At 42.1% G+C, this 19581-nt stretch overlaps 1 protein-coding gene across 3 annotated transcripts in view; it reads left to right on the top strand.

The window, feature by feature from the left end:
- The window catches only part of LOC126166427 (exocyst complex component 6B), a 158368-nt gene that overhangs the window by 6752 nt on the left and 132035 nt on the right, over window positions 1-19581 (top strand). For 2 of the 3 annotated variants that reach the window (XM_049920404.1, XM_049920401.1), the window contains exon 2: window positions 10702-10867. In XM_049920404.1, the coding sequence (XP_049776361.1) occupies window positions 10702-10867 (166 nt within the window). Of the gene's footprint in view, window positions 1-7571; window positions 7821-10701; window positions 10868-19581 lie in introns of those variants that run through there. The other variant, XM_049920403.1, reaches the window with a different exon arrangement.

Raw genomic sequence — 19581 nt, 5'->3', positions numbered from 1 at the left:
TAATCATACTCTGTGGTTTACATCTATTGTGTTGTAGTCACTGCTTCTTTATAAGTTTCTTTACAGAGACTGTATGCCTTGAGGGTTCTGTCCATCATGAACTGTTATACTAGGGTCCATATGTATCCAGTAAGCCTGCTTGGTCAACTGTTCTTAAGATAGCCAAAGCTCCGGTACATGCTCCATCCCACTACATTTTTCAAGTGCCTCATTGAGATATGATTTAATTTACTGAAAATATAAAGCTTCGTGCGTGTCACAGTTTCTCTTTGTATTTTTATAACAGTAGTTGCTTCATGCCAGTTTCAGCATGGATATCACCGAAGATCTGTTGTAGACAATTTTCAGGAAAAACAATAGCATTGTATTGCAGGATGTCCTGTCTTGCCCATCTATAATTATCCCCATATATTAAAAAAAAGGTCCCGAGTTTGAGTCTCGGTCCGACACACAGTTTGAATCTGCCAGGAAGTTTCATACCAGTGCACACTCCACTGCAGAGTAAAAATCTCATTCTGGAAACATCCCTCAGGCTGTGGCTAAGCCATTTCTCTGCAATATCCTTTCTTTCAGGAGTGCTAGTTCTGCAAGGTTCGCCGGAGAGCTTCTGTAAAGTTTGGAAAGTAGGAGACGAGGTACTGGCAGAAGTAAAGCTGTGAGGACGGGGCATGAGTCGTGCTTGGGTAGCTCAGATGGTAGAGCACTCGCCCGCTAGAGGCTAAGGTCCCGAGTTCGAGTCTCGGCCCAGCACACAGTTTTAATCTGTGAGGAAGTTTCGTATCAGCACATACTCTGATGCAGAGTGAAAATCTCATTCTTTCGTCCCCATATACTGTTGTATGATTACAAGTCTCCTCCAGTGGTGACAATATGTTTGGAGAACAAGTGTACTAACAAACTTAGGGTTTCTCTAAAGTTTCAGGATACATCTGGGGCTGAGTTTTATGCCCACCCATGATACTAAAACGGTCTCACATGCTGCTTCAATTTCTGCCTTGGTGAATTTAAGTTCCTTGTCTACTGTAACAAATGTTCCATCTCAATTCCGCACTAAACTATCTTTTCGATGTTCACTTAGATTTGCTTAAAGAAGCTCACTACTATCACTTTTGGGTTTTAAACAGCTTTGTGTCCCTAACATTATGTAAGTTCGACTGTTTTTAGGAGTACTTCAAACTCTGGCACCCCTGTCAATGCTTCAGCAATTGATCACTAGGATTTTGATAGTCTCATCATTGGAGGCATAATTTATATTTTGAGCTCTTGTACATCTCTCGTTTTCTGGGCTGGATGTAGAGTCGTGAATCTAAAACAAAACCTAATGTGAACCCCACTCACAGTCAGTTAGGTTGATAGCAGCCTCTGACAGGTATTGCACACCTAACACCTTTACGGTGACCCTACAGTTATCATCAGTTAGGTGCAAGGCCCGGAAGTTGCAGTCTAGCTGGCACAGAACCTTCAAAGCCTGTAGTTCAAACCTTCCACTCAACTTGGAACCAGGGGCCACAGTCAATTCAAGGGAGGACAATGCTATTGTGAACTTCACTGAAACTTTGCAAGCAATGCTTGTCTTCTCAACTTTCTCTGTCAGTCACTAGAATGATCCAAGTGTTATCTCAAAGTCAACAGGTGTCATTTGCTTCAATACGTGCTACAGTCACCATTTGGTTGGTACTTATAACTCAATGGCTATGAGAACAGCCTCTTCGGCATATTGAATTAGACCTCCAGGCATACACGCTGATTGCACGAGGTAATCCTCCCCAGCCCTTCTGCTAATTCCCTAAGTGGTGCCATTATTTGCTGTATATTTTAACTGTCGGTGATTAATAGCTCTCTACACTTTTGTATATGCTTCCCCTATACATGGGACATAGCATGTTGTCTGACAGTTAAAGTCTGTCTCACTGGCTCAATTTCAATAGAAATAAGAATAACTTTCACAAAGATTTATAGTTGCATACTTTGGTTCAGAAAGATGTCCACTGTTCAGCAATACACATTTTCAATAATATGTCAGTTGCCGTAAAAGTTTAACCAATAATAAAGTTCAGTTTGAGAAGAATCTAAAGGATTTATCGATGGCTCCTACTCCATTGATGAATTCGTTAGTAAAACTGACAGATGTATGTGTGTTATTGGTAATATCATATAATGTGAATATTGCGTACAATCTGACTTCTGTACAAATCTACATCTACGTTTATACTCCGCAAGCCACCCAACGGTGTGTGGCGGAGGGCACTTTACGTGCCACTGTCATTACCTCTCTTTTCTGTTCCAGTCGCGTATTGTTCGCGGGAAGAAGACTGTCTGAAAGCCTCCATGCACGCTCGAATCTCTCTAATTTTACATTCGTGATCTCCTCGGGAGGTATAAGTAGGGGGAAGCAATATATTCGATTCCTCATCCAGAAACGCACCCTCTCGAAACCTGTCGAGCAAGCTACACCGCGATGCAGAGTGCCTCTCTTGCAGAGTCTGCCACTTGAGTTTGCTAAACATATCCATAATGCTATCACGGTTACCAAATAACCGTGTGACGAAACGCGCCGCTCTTCTTTGGATCTTCTCTATCTCCTCCGTCAACTCGACCTGGTACGGATCTCACACTGATGAGCAATACTAAAGTATAGGTTGAACGAGTGTTTTGTAAGCCACCTCCTTTGTTGATGGATTACATTTTCTAAGGACTCTCCCGATGAATCTCAACCTGGTACCCGCCTTACCAATAATTAATTTTATATGATCATTCCACTTCAAATCGTTCCGCACGCATACGCCCAGATATTTTACAGAAGTAACTACTACCAGTGTTTGTTCCACTATCATATAATCATACAATAAAGGATCCTTCTTTCTATGTATTCGCAATACATTACATTTGTCTATGTTAAGGGTCAGTTGCCACTCCCTGCACCAAGTGCCTATCTGCTGCAGATCTTCCTGCATTTCGCTACAATTTTCTAATGCTGCAACTTCTCTGTATACTACAGCATCATCCGCGAAAAGCCGCATGGAACTTCCGACACTATCTACTAGGTCATTTATATATATTGTGAAAAGCAATGGTTCCATAACACTCCCCTGTGGCACGCCAGAGGTTACTTTAACATATGTAGACGTCTCTCCATTGATAACAACATGCTGTATTCTGTTTGCTAAAAACTCTTCAATCCAGCCACACAGCTGGTCTGATATTCTGTAGGCTCTTACTTTGTTTATCAGGCGACAGTGCGGAACTGTATCGAACGCCTTCCGGAAGTCAAGTAAAATAGCATCTACCTGGGAGCCTGTATCTAATATTTTCTGGGTCTCATGAACAAATAAAGCGAGTTGGGTCTCACACAATCGCTGTTTCCGGAATCCATGTTGATTCCTACAGAGTAGATTCTGGGTTTCCAAATACGACATGATACGCGAGCAAAAAACGTGTTCTAAAATTCTACAACAGATCGACGTCAGAGATATAGGTCTATAGTTTTGCGCATCTGCTTGATGACCCTTCTTGAAGACTGGGACTACCTGTGCTCTTTTCCAATCATTTGGAACCTTCCGTTCCTCTAGAGACTTGCGGTACACGGCTGTTAGAAGGAGGGCCAAGTTCTTTCGCGTACTCTGTGTAGAATCGAATTGGTATCCCGTCAGGTTCAGTGGGCTTTCTTCTGTTGAGTGATTCCAGTTGCTTTTCTGTTCCTTGGACACTTATTTCGATGTCAGCCATTTTTTCGTTTGTGCGAGGATTGAGAAAAGGAACTGCAGTGTGATCTTCCTCTGTGAAACAGCTTTGGAAAAAGGTGTTTAGTATTTCAGCTTTACGCGTGTCATCCTCTGTTTCAGTGCCATCATCATCCCAGAGTGTCTGGATATGCTGTTTCGATCCACTTACTGATTTAACGTAAAACCAGAACTTCCTAGGATTTTCTGTCAAGTCGGTACATAGAATTTTACTTTCGAATTCACTGAACGCTTCACGCGTAGCCCTCCTTACGCTAACTTTGACATTGTTTAGCTTCTGTTTGTCTGAGAGGTTTTGGCTGTGTTTACACTTGGAGTGAAGCTCTCTTTGCTTTCGCAGTAGTTACCTAACTTTGTTGTTGAACCACGGTGGGTTTTTCCCATCCCTCACAGTTTTACTTGGCACGTACCTGTCTAAAACGCATTTTACGATTGCCTTGAACTTTTTCCATAAACACTCAACATTGTCAGTGTCGAAACAGAAATTTTTGTTTTGATCTGTTAGGTAGTCTGAAATCTGCCTTCTATTACTCTTGCTAAACGGATAAACCTTCCCTCCTTTTTTTATATTCCTATTAACTTCCATATTCAGGGATGCTGCAACGGCCTTATGATCACTGGTTCCCTGCTCTGCACTTAACAGAGTCGAAAAGTTCGGGTCTGTTTGTTATCAGTAGGTCCAAGATGTTATCTCCACGAGTCGGTTCTCTGTTTAATTGCTTGAGGTAATTTTCGGATAGTGCATTCAGTATAATGTCACTCGATGCTCTGCCCCTACCACCCGTCCTAAACATCTGAGTGTCCTAGTCTATATCTGGTAAATTGAAATCTCCACCTAAGACTATAACATGGTGAGAAAATTTATGTGAAATGTATTCCAAATTTCCTCTCAGTTGTTCTGTCACTAATGCTGCTGAGTCATGAGGTTGGTAAAAGGAGCCAACTATTAACCTAGCTCGGTTGTTGAGTGTAACCTCCACCCACAATAATTCACAGGAACTATCCACTTCTACTTCACTACAGGATAAACTACTACTAACAGCGACAAACACGCCACCACCGGTTGCATGCAATCTATCCTTTCTAAACACCGTCTGTGCCTTTGTAAAAACTTCGGCGGAATTTATCTCTGGCTGCAGCCAGCTTTCTGTACCTATAACGATTTCAGCTTCGGTGCTTTCTGTCAGCGCTTGAAGTTCCGGTACTTTACCATTGCAGCTTCGACAGTTTACAATTACAATACCGATAGCTGCTCGGCCCCCGCTTGTCCTGACTTTGCCCCGCACCCTTTGAGGCTGCTGCCCTTTCTGTACTTGCCCGAGGCCATCTAACCTAAAAAACTGCCCAGTCCACACCACACAACCCCTGCTACCTGTGTAGCCGCTTGCTGCGTGTAGTGGACTCCTGACCTATCCAGCGGAACCCGAAACCCCACCACCCTATGGCGGAAGTCGAGGAATCTGCACCCCACACGGTCGCAGAACCGTCTCAGCCTCTGATTCAGACCCTCCACTCGGCTCTGTACCAAAGGTCCACAGTCAGTCCTGTCGACGATGCTGCAGATGGTGAGCTCTGCTTTCATCCCGCTAGCGACACTGGCAGTCTTCACCAAATCAGATAGCCACCGGAAGCCAGAGAGGATTTCTTCCGATCCATAGTGACACACATCATTGGTGCCGACATGAGCGACCACGTGCAGATGGGTGCACCCTGTACCCTTCGTGCCATCCGGAAGGACCATTTCCACATCTGGAATGACTCCCCCCCGGTATGCACACGGATTGCACATTGGTTTTCTTCCCCTCTCTTGCTGCCATATCCCTAAATTTTGTGCACACTAACATGAGCATTGTAAATAAGTGCTGTAAAATGTTTTTTGTTTTATTTATTTAGTTTTATAATCGATGATGCTTGGCTACAATAGCCTAAGAATTATCATACGCATCTAATTGTATTGATCATTGACTAATTCCACATCCACAAGGGCAATTTCATTTGAGATGTGTTGAAAGTATATTAGCATATCTGTTCTTATTTTGTAAATATTTATTGTGTATTCTTGTTTTTTGGCATCTACCACATCCCAGATGATGTCCTCACTATGGATCAACCAGAATGAAAAATAAGTGTAATCTAATCCAGTGGAATACACCATCTCTCACTTGTTGCTTAGGGGGCATGGTGTCATACTGTGTGTTCTTCCTGGTTCCAGTCTCTCCTGACAGGGCCCTTAGACCTACCACTGACACACAACTCACACTGGAGCAAACAAATAGTGAGAGATCCTTCCTTCCTGTAGAGGATACTGGATTCACAGGAGAGAACAGTATCTGATGTGCCCATGTGTTTGATACATGTCACTTGGTACTTCTAACCCCCTCCCCTTTTCCCAACATACACATTCACAGCAGATTCTGATCACGTGACAGTTGCCAGACCAATTTCCAGGTGCTTGTCAACATCAGCTAACTCATCATGTGCCCCAGACAGTACTCACAGTGGGGTTTCATTGAGGCTAGTGCATTATTGTACAGAACAGTAAACTTAGCTAGCTGGAATGTCCCATATTCGGAGGATAAATGTCTTATTGCATATATAAACTTGACATAGCGGTAATTCCAAGAGAGACATAGACGTGTTGTGAAAGAGAATGCAACTAGAAAGTGAAATGTGTTATGAATTGTGAAAGCTCTGATGGGAATGGTCAATCAATTCAGAGTCCAATATTAAGATGGAGATGCCAGCTCCCGCTCCTATTTACTTTAGGCCTGGTTTTGATTGAGCCCATCAGAATTAGCAGTAGCTATGAAATGACTCATGTATCTTAATCTAGTTCACCTAGTTTCTGGGAGATAGCCACCTTTCTGTGTTGGCACGACAGTGAGGAAGCTACTCATGCAGAGGAACAGGGATAATAAAATAGAACTTATGTCTTGAATGCAGTATCCTGCGCAAAACATTCTCTGCAACACTTGCTGACATACAGTCACTTATTTCCTCACTCAGATCATACTGTTGGTACGCTGTTTTCTTATTCCACTGCCCTCAGTTTCCATCAGGACATAAGTGTGGTATTAATTTTAGACTTTTGTGCTGCTGGTGTTATCAGTTATGTTTTATTGCTATTCACTCTATTAATAATCTATTAAATTTACTTGTAAATACAGTCAACCATAATCATTGCCATCTCAAATTACTCTGCAGAATGTATGTAGTTCGTGTCACATCCTGGCCTTACCATCTGTTAATCTCTTCTGTTCTAGCCTTCTACCTATTTCCAAACCGTTGCTCAGACATAGAATCAACTGATAATTAATTAGGCATGAGACTATGTCTTTCATGTCATTATCTCACATGATTGAGGCATTCATACTGATTTTCTTGATTAAACATAGCTTGTCATAGAAGCAAAGAAAGCTGTAGCAGAGGTAGTAAATAAATTAACAGTCATTGATTACTGATTTTCTTGATTAAACATAGCTTGTCATAGAAGCAAAGAAAGCTGTAGCAGAGGTAGTAAATAAATTAACAGTCATGAAGGATCTTGATGTGAACTCACCATAGTTAAAGATACTGATTTTAGATCTTCCAGCTCCTCTTATAAGACTGTGGGTCAGGAAGCCAATTAGATGGCTACATTACTAGTAGGAGAGACATTTCCAGTTTTCTGTCATTCGAACAGTCTCTGGAAGACATAAAATCACTTCACATAAATTGTGTGTTGACTGGTTGCAGCTGATATTTGTGTGGATGCAGTCAGAGATAAAGGGAAGCATTTCCACTGTACAGGAAGGAAGTGATACAACCTTATCTTAAACTCAGTGCCACAGTACAGTGCACGCTTGTTTGTTGCACAGTGAAGAGAAGATTGAACAAAATGAAATGTTTTATCATAAATCTGAGCTTTACAGTTTTTAATTTGTGTGAAAAACAAACAGCTTGTATCTTACTGCTTGTGTCTTACTAGAATACATCCAGTATGTCAAGTAACACATATTTTGATGATGAACCAAATGTGACCTTCATTCGGAACAGCTTTGAAGAAAATTTTGAAAAATTTCCTTTTGGTGTGGAAGTACTGTAAGTTAAACATCTTTTACATTGATATCAATGAAGTAATGTGTAGACACTTTTTGAAAGAAGATGACATTGGGGGCAATGTTCTGGCACAGAAACTGATTACTAAGAACAATTTATTTGGAGCTGACCAAATAATTTTGGTGCTTAATGCACATATTATCTAATCACAATATTCTAATGTGTCATGAAGACCTAGTGTTTATTAGATTTTCATGAAATGAATTTAGGAAATATTTTGTTGTTTTAATAATAAAGTCTAAAGAAGAGGGTGGATGATTTGGATCCTTGTAGTCAAGCTTGGTAGTTGTGGACATGAAAATAGGTCTTATGAAATTTATCCTATGGTGAGGCTCAGTGTGAATCTGTGTCGCCCCTCGCCATACTTAATCTTCATAAGATAGTTGATAAATATGCATGAGTTTCCTTTGCAACATGTTTGCAGTGGAAAATACCTTCTTGCTCTCAGGTTTCAATCCCAAAATCTCATCTGGATTGAGCTTGAGACAACTGTGAGTAGTTATGGCGACAATTTGCTGAAAATCTTCACTATCTCACAGATCTTCAATAAGAGGTATTCAAAATAATGTAGTGGGTTTACTTGAATATTTTATCAATTGAGATCTCCACTTTGTCATAGATTTTTTTGTATCACTCTCTTTTACACCAATAACACAGTTCATTGAAATGCTAGTAGGTCATACCTCATCATAGCAGACTCTTCAGGTTTTCTTCTCCTTCCTTCATTATTTTTCAATGCCAAATGAATAGTGTGTTGACTCTTTTGATTTACTTTTCTCTGCTTCAACCAAGGTTCAAAAAATTATCAGCCCTGAAGTTCTGATGATCAGGTCAAACCAAAGTTCTGTCATCACAGAATATGCAAAAAATGGAGATGCCTTATTTGGGTGCAGTCTCGTGTCAGTCACTTTCTTGGAACATGTACATCATATAGATGACAATCATAATCTTTACTATATCAATTACAAGACATAAAGATAGATAGTAAAATAACATTCAGTCTTTGTGCAGATGAACTCAAAGACAGTTTGAAAATGCTGAATGAGGGAATGTTAACACACACTTTTTTTTTTGGTCAAAATCTGAAGGACATGTGGTTTCCTTTGATGTGGTTTCGATCATCAGCTGTGACTAGGGAACAAAAATTGAAGAAATTATGCCAGATTGAGCATTCACACTGTTTGTGTCATTTTTTTAAAATTTTGCTCATGCTTACCTTACAGTCTCAGAGACAGAGAACATTATTTAAAGCAATAGTAAGATGTTGAAGGAGGCAGTCTTTGTATATCATCCCTGGTAATCGCTGTATAGATAAGCTATATGATACAGTGTTCTTGATTTGTTTGAGAAATTTATTGAAGTTGTAGCACTGTTACTGCAATAATCTTTACCATACATGTAGTTAGGCCACAAGAAAAGGCATCTTCATTTGGTTTTCATTGTATTTATATTTATTTGCGTATTTCAGTAGAAGTTAACAGTAAGACAGTTAATTATATCATTGGAAAATTCATTCAATGAAACTAATAAATTCTGAGATAGAATTGCTGACAAGTACTTACCTTCAACAGGCTAAAGGGCTAGTATTGTCAATAGACATGTTTCACACTAGAGACAGTTGTTTCGTGTATGTCTTAGTGAAGAAATATGATCCTTCTTCATTCTTTCCAGAATTGATGTTTATGATCCCATATTGTAAATGAGTCGTAATACACCATCAGTAATGAGTTCTGCAGCTCTTTGTAATAGCTATAAGCAGTTGACTGTGACGTCCTGAAAGAACAGCAAAAATAATTCACAGATCATAAAAAATGAAGATTAGAATATTTTTGGCAAAACACATTAAACACATTGTTGAAAAAAGTAAAACAGTGATGTATGTGTTGATAGATTTGCAAGACAGGAAATACAATCAGACCTAGGTGGGAACTTGATAAGTAAAAAATTGTATCCACATCTGAAAAATTATCTCACTGAACTCAGTATTAGATGGTCACTGGCAATAACAGACTTAAGAATGTTTTCTCTGTAGGACAACATTAGAAATAATCTAGCTGTAAGAAAAAAAGTTTTGTGAAATCTGTGTAAAGAAATTCTACTCCTTCCTCTTAGCATTCAAAGCACTTCACAGTATTGAATAACAATATTTTCTGTCATTTATGGTGTTGTTCTAGATAGTTTTTGTCTGTGCGTTATAGTAGAGAATTATTTCTGTGTGAATACTCCGCAACTGTTGCCATATGGACTATTTTATGGTCGGGTTTTGCGTAGATGCTGGTAATTTTATTATGCAGGGCTAAACTGAATTCCTGTCTTTGTAAACCCACTTTTTTACTATGAATGTTAGTCAGCTTTATGTTGTTTATATGGAGCTCAGTTTATATCTTTCTTCTTCCTGTAAATATTAGTGTATTTTATATGTTCCTTTCCTCAGCTTATAATTTTGTACTTTACATTTGCCTGATGTAGATGGAAATATAGAGAATCATCTTGTTTGGTAAGAAGCTGTAGACAGTTTTCAATTATTAACAAGTTATTTTATTTTCATGTTGAGAAGAACTTTGGATGCACATTTGACAATTCTCTCTCCTTTTGTGTCTCATGTAGAATGTGCATTTTGAAAAAAACTGAGACTGTATTCCTCAAGTTATGTTACAGTACTGAATGTTTTCTCACCACATTGTTTTAAGTTATACTGAGTCAAATTCATTATCATCCATTATCAACCAGATATTGAAAGATAATTTGTACTACTGAAGTTGTGTTTCTCCAAAATACTGGAAAGGGATGAAAATCTACCTTCTGTGAATCAGAGCATACCTATAAGCCAGACAGTTTATTAATGGTTGCAATTATGTTTCAGGGCAATTTATGACGGAGATGAACATCAGAAATTTATGGAGCGCCTTGACGCTCGCATCAAGAATCATGACAAAGACATAGAACGAATGTGTAACTACCATTACCAGGGTTTCATTGATTCAATTCGTGAATTGTTACAAGTACGGTCACAAGCAAAGAAGCTACATGTAAGTCATTGAAATCATTTTCCTTGAATGAATTGAAACGGAGTACTCATCACTATGAATAAAGTGAAAAAGTTCGTCATAGTACAAAGAAATGACTATGCGAAAGAGATTTTTCTACCTTTGTCTGCCATGGGCTTAGATATTCATATTTGTCTAAATAATTTCAAAATATATACTCTCCATTTTTGACACTTGTTACACATTATAAGTTATTTATATAACAACTTTTACTACAAAGAGCTTTTTATATTGTATGTAACCTCAATGTAGTAATAATAGTATGAGAAGAAAATTTTCTGCTCACCATATGCAGTCTCAGGCAATTGAAAGCACACTGTGAGCAGCAGCACCATGGCATGATTGGAGTGACGACTAGGTGGAGGTAAGGAGGAAGCTGGGGCGGGGGGGGGGGGGGATAATATAGTGGGGATGGCAGACAGGGAAGTACTGCAGGTTAGACGGTAGGCAGGGGAGAGGTGGGTCGGGGAAAGGAGCAGAAAAGGAGAGAAATAAAGAGACTGGGTGTGGTGGTGGAATGACGGCTGTGTAGTGCTAGAATGGGAATGGGGAAGGGGCTGGATGGGTGAGGATAGTGACTAATGAAGGTTGAGACCAGGAGAGTTATGGGAATGTAAGATGTATTGCAGGGAAAGTTCCCACCTGCCCAATTCAGAAAAGCTGATGATGATGGGAAGGGTCCATATGGATGGCTTGAAGCAGTCATTAAAATTAAGGATGTTGTGTGGGTCAGCGTGCCTCGAGAACAGGATGGTCCACTTGTTTCTTGGCCACAGTTTGTCTGTGGCCATTCATGTGGACAGACAGCTTGTTGGTTTTTATCCCAACATAGAATGCACCACAGTGATTGCAGCTTAGCTTGTAGACCACATGACTTGTTTCACAGGTAGCCCTGCCTTTGATGGGATAGGTGATGTTAGTGACGAGACTGGAGTAGGTGGTGATGGGAGTATGTATGGGACAGGTCTTGCATCTAGGTCTATTACAGGGGTATGAGCCGTGAGGTAAGGAACCGGGAGCAGGGATTGTGTAAGGATTGACGAGTATATTGTGTAGGTGCGGTGGATGGCAGAATACCACTGTGGGAGGAGTGGGAAGGATAGTGGGCAGGACGTTTCTCATTTCTGGACATGACGAAAGGTAATCGAAACCTTGCTGGAGAATTTAATTCAATTGCTCCAGTCCTGGGTGGTACTGAGATACGAAGGGAATGCTCCGCTATGGCCGGACGGTGGGACTTTGTGAGGTGGTGGGAGACTGAAAAGATAAGGCGTGGAAGACTTGTTTTTGTACAAGGCTGAGAAGATAATTATGGTCAGTGAAGACTTCAGTGAGACCCCTGGTATATTTTGAAAGGGACTGCTTGTCACTGTAGATGCGACGACCACAGGTGTCTAGGCTGTATGGAAGGGCCTTCTTGGTATGGAACGGGTAGCAGCTGTCGAAGTGGAGGTATTTATTGCTGGTAGTTAGTAGGTTTGATATGGATGGAAGTACTGATGTAGCCATCTGTGAGGTGGAGGTCAACATCTAGGAAGGTGGCTTGCTGGGTTGAGTAGTCCATTTAAAGCAAATGGCGGAGAAGTTGAGATTCTGGAGGGGTGTGGATAGGGTGTCCTCACCTTCGATCCAGATAGCAAAGATGTCATCAATGAATCTGAATCAGGTGAGAGGTTTAGGATTCTGGGTTTTTAGGAAGGTTGCCTCTGGATGGTCCATGAATAGGTTCCCCTGTGGGTCTGGAGGTTAGAATAGGCCCGAGGTGTTCCTGCCTGTCGTAAGAGGTGGCTAAAAGGAGTCTCGCACATTTTGGCCTTTATGTGATGATCCCCTGCAGGGGTTGACCTCCATTTTTCAAAATTTTCCCGAAGAGCAAGCCAATTGGGGAAAGTTGCCTTACATGGTGCATAGTATCCATCATGTGCCGAGACATATCATCCTTCGTCAGCATGGATCTGCACTTCTGCTCATTCTCCAACAGTTGGGCGAGGTCACCCTCCTGGGTGCGTATTTTTCCATCAACGGTGCAGTATCGGTTTCTACACTCCCAATGATAATGGACTTGTTTGCTTGGTTGCACCTGATATCCAGCATGGTAGCCAGTCCATTGTGGTGGGGCCGCCATGTACCCTGTTGGTTGTAGCCCCTGGACCACACAGGGAATGATCTGCTGATGCCTGCGCCATTAACTCCCCATGTATGCCGAGGAGTAGATGCCCGGCCCCCCGGGGGATCGGGACTCCTGGCAATGACCATCCTGCCAGGTGGCCTTTGCTGTGGCTGGGTGGCACCCATGGGGAGCGCCCCTCATCGGAGTGGGTGGCATCAGGGCGGATGACGTGCAATAAAGCGTACCACATCATCACTTGCTGGTGATCAAACGCCAGCAGTCTCTAAGTGTTCCCGGGCTCAATTCAACGTACTGAAGTATGACCCCAAATCATTCCCCTCCCTGGCCACACCATGGGAGGAACGTCAGACTAATGATGGCAGTGGCTTTTATTTTCCCGAGCACCTTGTATGTTCAAGAGCTGATGGGGAATCTTTCATGACGATGAATTGTCAGTTTTTTGTTGAGCATTTAGAGGATAAGTTTGGGGAGGTGGAGGGCTTGTCCAAAATGCGCTCTGAGTCAGTATTGATCAAAACAGCATCCTCTGCCCAGTCACGGGTGTTACTCGCTTCTGACAAGCTCGGCCATGTTTCTGTAACCTTCATGCCCATAGGTTAAATGTGGTCCAGGGTATCATATTTCACAGGGACCTTCTTTTGCAGTCTGACGATGAGCTGCACGCCAATTTAGAGCAACAAGATGTCCATTTTGTCTGGTGCGTCCACTGGGGTCTGAGGGATAATCAGGTTGCCACCAGTGCCTTCATCTTGGCTATCATGGGTGATACATTACATGAGAAGATCAAAGTGATGGTCTACCACTGTGATGTAAAGCTCCGAATCCCTCCCCCAATGCGGTACTTTAAATGCTGAAAGTTCAGCCATATGTCTTCCCACTGTACTTTCAGTGTCACCTGTCAGGATTGTGGACGTCCTTCACATCCCAATACTCCTTGTGCCCCACCTCCCATCTGTGTCAACTGTGGAGAGATCCATTCGCCTTGCTCACCTGACTGCAGGATTCTCCAGAAAGAAAGGAAAATCAAGGAGTACAAGACCCTGGACCAACTGACTTACACTGAGGCTAAGAGGAAATTTGAATGGCTACATCCTGTACGCATGACATCGTCTTACGCCACCGATACGACAGTTCTAGCCCCATCAGCTCCGCCAACCCCAGTCACCTCTCAGATCCAGACGACTACACCTGCCGCCTTGATTGTGGTGTGCACTTCCCTCCCTGGTGCTCCTGCACCACCTACTTCGGGAACAACACCCCCCCCCCCCCCCCCCAAACGCTCAGGGTATCAGTCCCCATTTCTGCGCTGGAGAAGCACAAGTCTTCTTCGGCTCCTCGTGCTAGGAAGGGGTTCCTTGGGTCACTCCCTTCCCAAGTTTCTGCTAGTGCGAAAGATGAACCCGCTAGTGGCTGAAGAGCCGAAAAGTAGCTGGTCATAGGGCTTCACGCTCATGCTCAGTCACAGGCACTGAATCAGTGAGGTCCTCCCAGCCAGGGAAACCCAAGGATCAGTGAGAGAAATCCAAAAAGAAGATCCTCAAGACCAAAGGAATTGTGGTGGCACCCACACCACCATTACCTACAAACTCTGTGTCTGCAGATGAGGTGGAGATTCTGGTGTCCTCTGAGGACCTACATCTTGCCGAACCCTGAGGCACAATGGATATAGAATGCTCAGGCAATAAGTCGGTGGCAGCAGGTGGGTCACTGCCCAGCATAAACTGCCTCATTGAATGTTCCATGCCTTCCCAGTCTCACGATGACATTATCCTCCAGTGGAATTGCGGCAGTTTTATCCACCACCTACTTGAGCTACAGCAACTGTTAAGCTTTACACCTGATTTCTGCATTGCCCTCCAGGAAACCTGGTTCCTGGCAATGCGGACCGCTACCCTCTGCAGCTATAAGGGATATTACAGGAACCGTAGCAGCTATAATCAAGTGTCAGGTGGAATTTGTGTTTATGTCCTAAACTTGGTCTGTAGTGAAGCTGTGCCCCTTCAAACCCCTCTTGAAGCTGTGGCTGTCAGAATATGGACAACACAGGAAATAACAGTCTGCAGTGAATATCTTTCTCTAGAGGGTGCGTTACCGCTGGATGTATTAGCTGCACTGACTGATCAGCTCCCTGAACCTTTTCTAATTTTGGGAGATCTTAATGCCCATAACCCCTTGTGGGGTGACACCATGCTTACTGGCTTAGGCAGAGATGTTGAAACTTTACTGTCTCAGTTCAACCTCTGCCTCTTAAATACTGGGGCCACCGCACATTTCAGTGAGGCTCATGGTAGTTACTCGGCCATCGATTTATCAATTTGCAGCCCTGTACTTTTCCATCTATCAACTGGAGAGCACATGACGACCTGTGTGGTAGTGACCACTTCCCCATCTTCCTCTCACTGCCCCTGCGTCAGGCCCACGGACTCCTGCAGGGAGCCATCCACAAGGTGCAGTCATGGGCTCTAGCCCACGGTTTCCAGTCACCTTCATCAGCTTAAGCAGAAGTGCTGGCAGCACCTCAATACCCTCCACTGTGTGAGCAACACCAACTGGGGTGAAGATCTCTTTATGCTGCTGCAGCTCTACAGAGCCCTTGTTCAATCCCACCTTGACTTGACTTATCTCAGAAACGTTTTTTGCATGGTCTATTTTGCTCGAGTGCTTTGCACATAGAAAAGAGCGATAAAAGTTCGTCTTTCTGAGGGCAATTTCGTCTTTCTGAGCGCGCGAGCGCGCGCGGTCACTGTCTCCAGGCACCAAGGCCCAACTGAACATGCATCTGATATGAGCAGCAATCTAGCTGGGATAGATAGTGGGGATACACAGTGGGGGTAAGGAAGATGCATAGGGCAGCATGGGGGAGGGATTGTGGTGTAGGAGTCATTCATGTGAGGCATTCCATATCGGCATCGTGTTCAAAAAATGGGTGATAGTGCTTGCCGCATCCATGGTATTTGATAGGCCACATGTCGCCCCCATGTCATAATAAATGGTGTGCATGTCAGGGAGCTCAGTCATTGTGACTGGGTATGGATTTGCTGCTCCCAGGTTCCTGAGCTGGGGTTCGGTAAGTGCCACAAGTCCCCTGTAACCATAAACTCTGGGCGTGCTTCATCAACCACTGTGTGATGTGGTGACGGAAAATTGTGTGTTATGGAATGGGGATATTGGCTTAACTGCCTGGATCCTGAGTATGATGCAAACCTGTGAGAAAAAAATAAAATAAATTAATTAATTTGCTACACCTAAGCTGTAAAAGGCTTACCTAGGCAAGTGGATCTTTGTGTGAATGGATGAATGATTCCCTAGCATCTCATGGGACCAAAATGTCTCACAACAACAACTAACTTGAAACTCCCAGTGTGGATGGTTTTCCCACCCACTCCATAAAGAGATCTTGGTTGGACAGCCCAATTGATACATCTATTTCTGATGGATCACAGTAACAGAACAATGGTGATGCATCATAATGTCGTCATTATTATCAAGAGGAAAGTGGACACATTCAAGATGATAACCCCGTTCAATAACCAAGAGAATTTGGAGGAATCTGCTGTTGCCCATAAGTCTATTAAAAGTTTATGGAAAGGTATCCTGTTAATAGAGACAATGACATTCAGTCAAGTGCCTAACTTACTGCACAGCACCAAACTTGAGGAATATTGTGTAGCAGTTGAAATGCGTAACACCCTCAGTTACAGCAGAGGGAACATACCAAGTAGTGACCTTATGTATCTAGACCCCAATGAATTTTTGGCAGAATGACAAAGCAAAAGTAGAATTAATGTGAGAAACATGTTGAAACAAGTGGGTGGTGAATCAGAAAAAAACATTTGTTTTCATATTCACCTCTACTTCATCTGCAATACATAAAGGCTGGATGGATTCATGCATGCATCTTTGAGCCTGTCCGTATGTCTTTAGTCTGATGCACTGCTTTCAGTACCAGAGATTTGGACACCCTGTTCCTGCATTCAAAGGGAAGTCAACCTGTGGAGGATGTGGTTGAAGATGCTCATGGTCCAGACTGACTGTGGACCCAACCATCTTATGTTAACTACTCCAATGCAGATGCATTGTAGGCAAAGGAATGTACTGTCTGTGTACAGCAACAGAAGATTCAGGAACTTCAGGACATCAAATGGTTACCAAACTTGGAGGTTAAAAAAAAAATAAAAAAAAAAAAAAATCTTCAAGGCTATGCAGCATCGAACATTCACAATCTCTTTCTCTACCATCTTGAAGCAATAAGTTTGTAAGTCTGATGCCTCAATGCAGACACCAGTATATGTGCTAGAACATCTATGTTCATACAGCAGTGGCCAAGTCTGATGCTTTGAGGCAAAGTCCATCTGTGATTGTAGATGCATCTCGAGGTGCTGCTACATTTATTCACTTGGCTGACCACAAGCATTGGATACAAAGGGAAAGCAAATGACTACCTGCCCAAAAATGAAATCTTGTCATGAGACATTGATATCTGTGTTTTAACCACACTCCTCACAGGAAGAGAAACCATTGAACTGGAAGACCAGACCAGACTATATCAACACTTTAAACATAGTGCTTCACTAACATTTGATGGGGAAGAATGTGTGATGGATCTGGAAATACATTTAGACGATCTACCAAGTCCATCTACTCCTCCTCCCAACATTTTTAACTCCCATCCTAGGCTACAGAATTTGGCAAGAGTTGAACACAGTGGTTAAAATGACTCCCATCCTTCTGTGGAATGTTAATAGTTCTAGGACACATTCAGATGAACTAAAACTGCTAGAATAAGAAAAGCTTATATTTGTATGTTTTCAGGGAATGCTGTTAAAAGCCATGGGTAATCCTTTGTTACTATTACATGGTCTTCACAACAAGGATAACCTGTGTGAACAATGAACCAAGCAAAGGGTGGTATAGCTGTGTTCATCAATGGAACATGTCACTACTTTCACATTCCCTCATCACTGAGCTACAAGGGGGTGCAGTAGCAGTATATATGCCATCTCACCTTATAGTATGTTCTGTCAACATAGCACGACAGGAACCCCTTTACAGCATGGCACTAATCTCATGCAAAATTTCCCCACCCATTCCTGTTACTTGGTGACATCAGTACATACCATGTGCCCCAGGGCCCTTTTAGCCCAAAGGTCTGGTAATTGAGAGGCTCCTAGTGGTAGAGGACATCTGCATACTTAATATTGGGGAAATGACGTACTGCTGCACAGCCACTGGGCCATTCTCCATTATAAATCTCTACCTACATTCTTCTGCTCTCACAAATGCTGTTACATGGGAAGTGGCCAATGATTACACTTGTGATCACTTTCCTGTCTTGCTTCATATAGCTATGACTGCAATGCTTTAACAGAGATCACCTAAGTAGATGTTGGCCTGAGTGAACTGGCTGAACATAGACAGAGACTGTAAAGTTTAGTGCATCAGTGTGTGGCCTGTCAAGATGATATTAACCCCTACCATGTCAGTGCATCTTTTGGCACTTCACCTGCCTAAAGATTTGAACATGCTCGCATAGATACTGTTCGACCAATACCACTATATGAAGGAAACACCTACTGTCTAAACTGCCATGGACCACTTCACCTTTTGGTTGGAAGTTTTTCCTGTGGTTGACACCACTGTTGAAACTATTGCAAACACCTTCTTAAATGGATGGATCACACGTTTTAGAGTGCCTCTGTGTATCACCACTGACCAAAGCAGGCTATCTACAAAATTCTCATTAATTTGTTTTGAGTCAGAGCATATGTACTAGCGTTGCACTTTATAAATAGCTTTTGAAACAGAAAATTATTCTTTCCAAATGATATGAAGCAATTATTTGCAACAAAATGGTGACTTTGAAATACAATTGAAAGGGATCCTCCACTCACATTGTGATATATTCCAGTAAGTGTATGCTCAAATCCAAGAAGTTAAATTAGTTTTGTAATGCTAAAAAAAGTCATGTTGGCTTGATAATAATTTCTGTGCCTGAATTCTACAACTATTCATAGCATGATAACTATAGCATGGTAACTATAAAGGTAACAGAGTTTCATCTAGGTCTCTCTCTTCCAAAATTGGTGGAGTTGCTGCACAACCACTATGAATATGTGGAGAAAAATGCTGTCCTTGCAGCCACCTGTGTGCTGTCTGTAAAGTTTTCATTTTGTGCTTACTGTGTGCATATCATCTCATAAGATAAGGGCATAGTGACTAATGCAGCTCAAAAGTAATTTATTATTTCTTTTATAAGATGTCTACCAGTCCTCAATGGTAAACATTTTTCACATTACTAAAGTATTATGTGTAAAATTCAAACTAGTATTTTTCTGCCTTCCAGCTTCAGTACTGATTGTGCACATTATTGTGCTATAGGCAGGCTTGGATGGACTGACTTGATCAATTGGTGGAGGGGGAAGATAATTTTGCATAATGGGGGATGTGATTTAACTGGTGAAATACTGAGAAAAGTGCCTAATTTTTTGTCTCAAATTAGGAGGGTCATTTAATAAGTAATGCCCCACATTTATTTTTCTCAGAAATATTTATTGCTAAGAGTCAG

This window comes from Schistocerca cancellata, chromosome 1 (assembly GCF_023864275.1).
Source record: "Schistocerca cancellata isolate TAMUIC-IGC-003103 chromosome 1, iqSchCanc2.1, whole genome shotgun sequence".
Taxonomy (NCBI): domain Eukaryota; kingdom Metazoa; phylum Arthropoda; class Insecta; order Orthoptera; family Acrididae; genus Schistocerca; species Schistocerca cancellata.
Note: the sequence above shows the minus strand (reverse complement) of the source record. Positions and strands in the feature narration are given on the sequence as shown.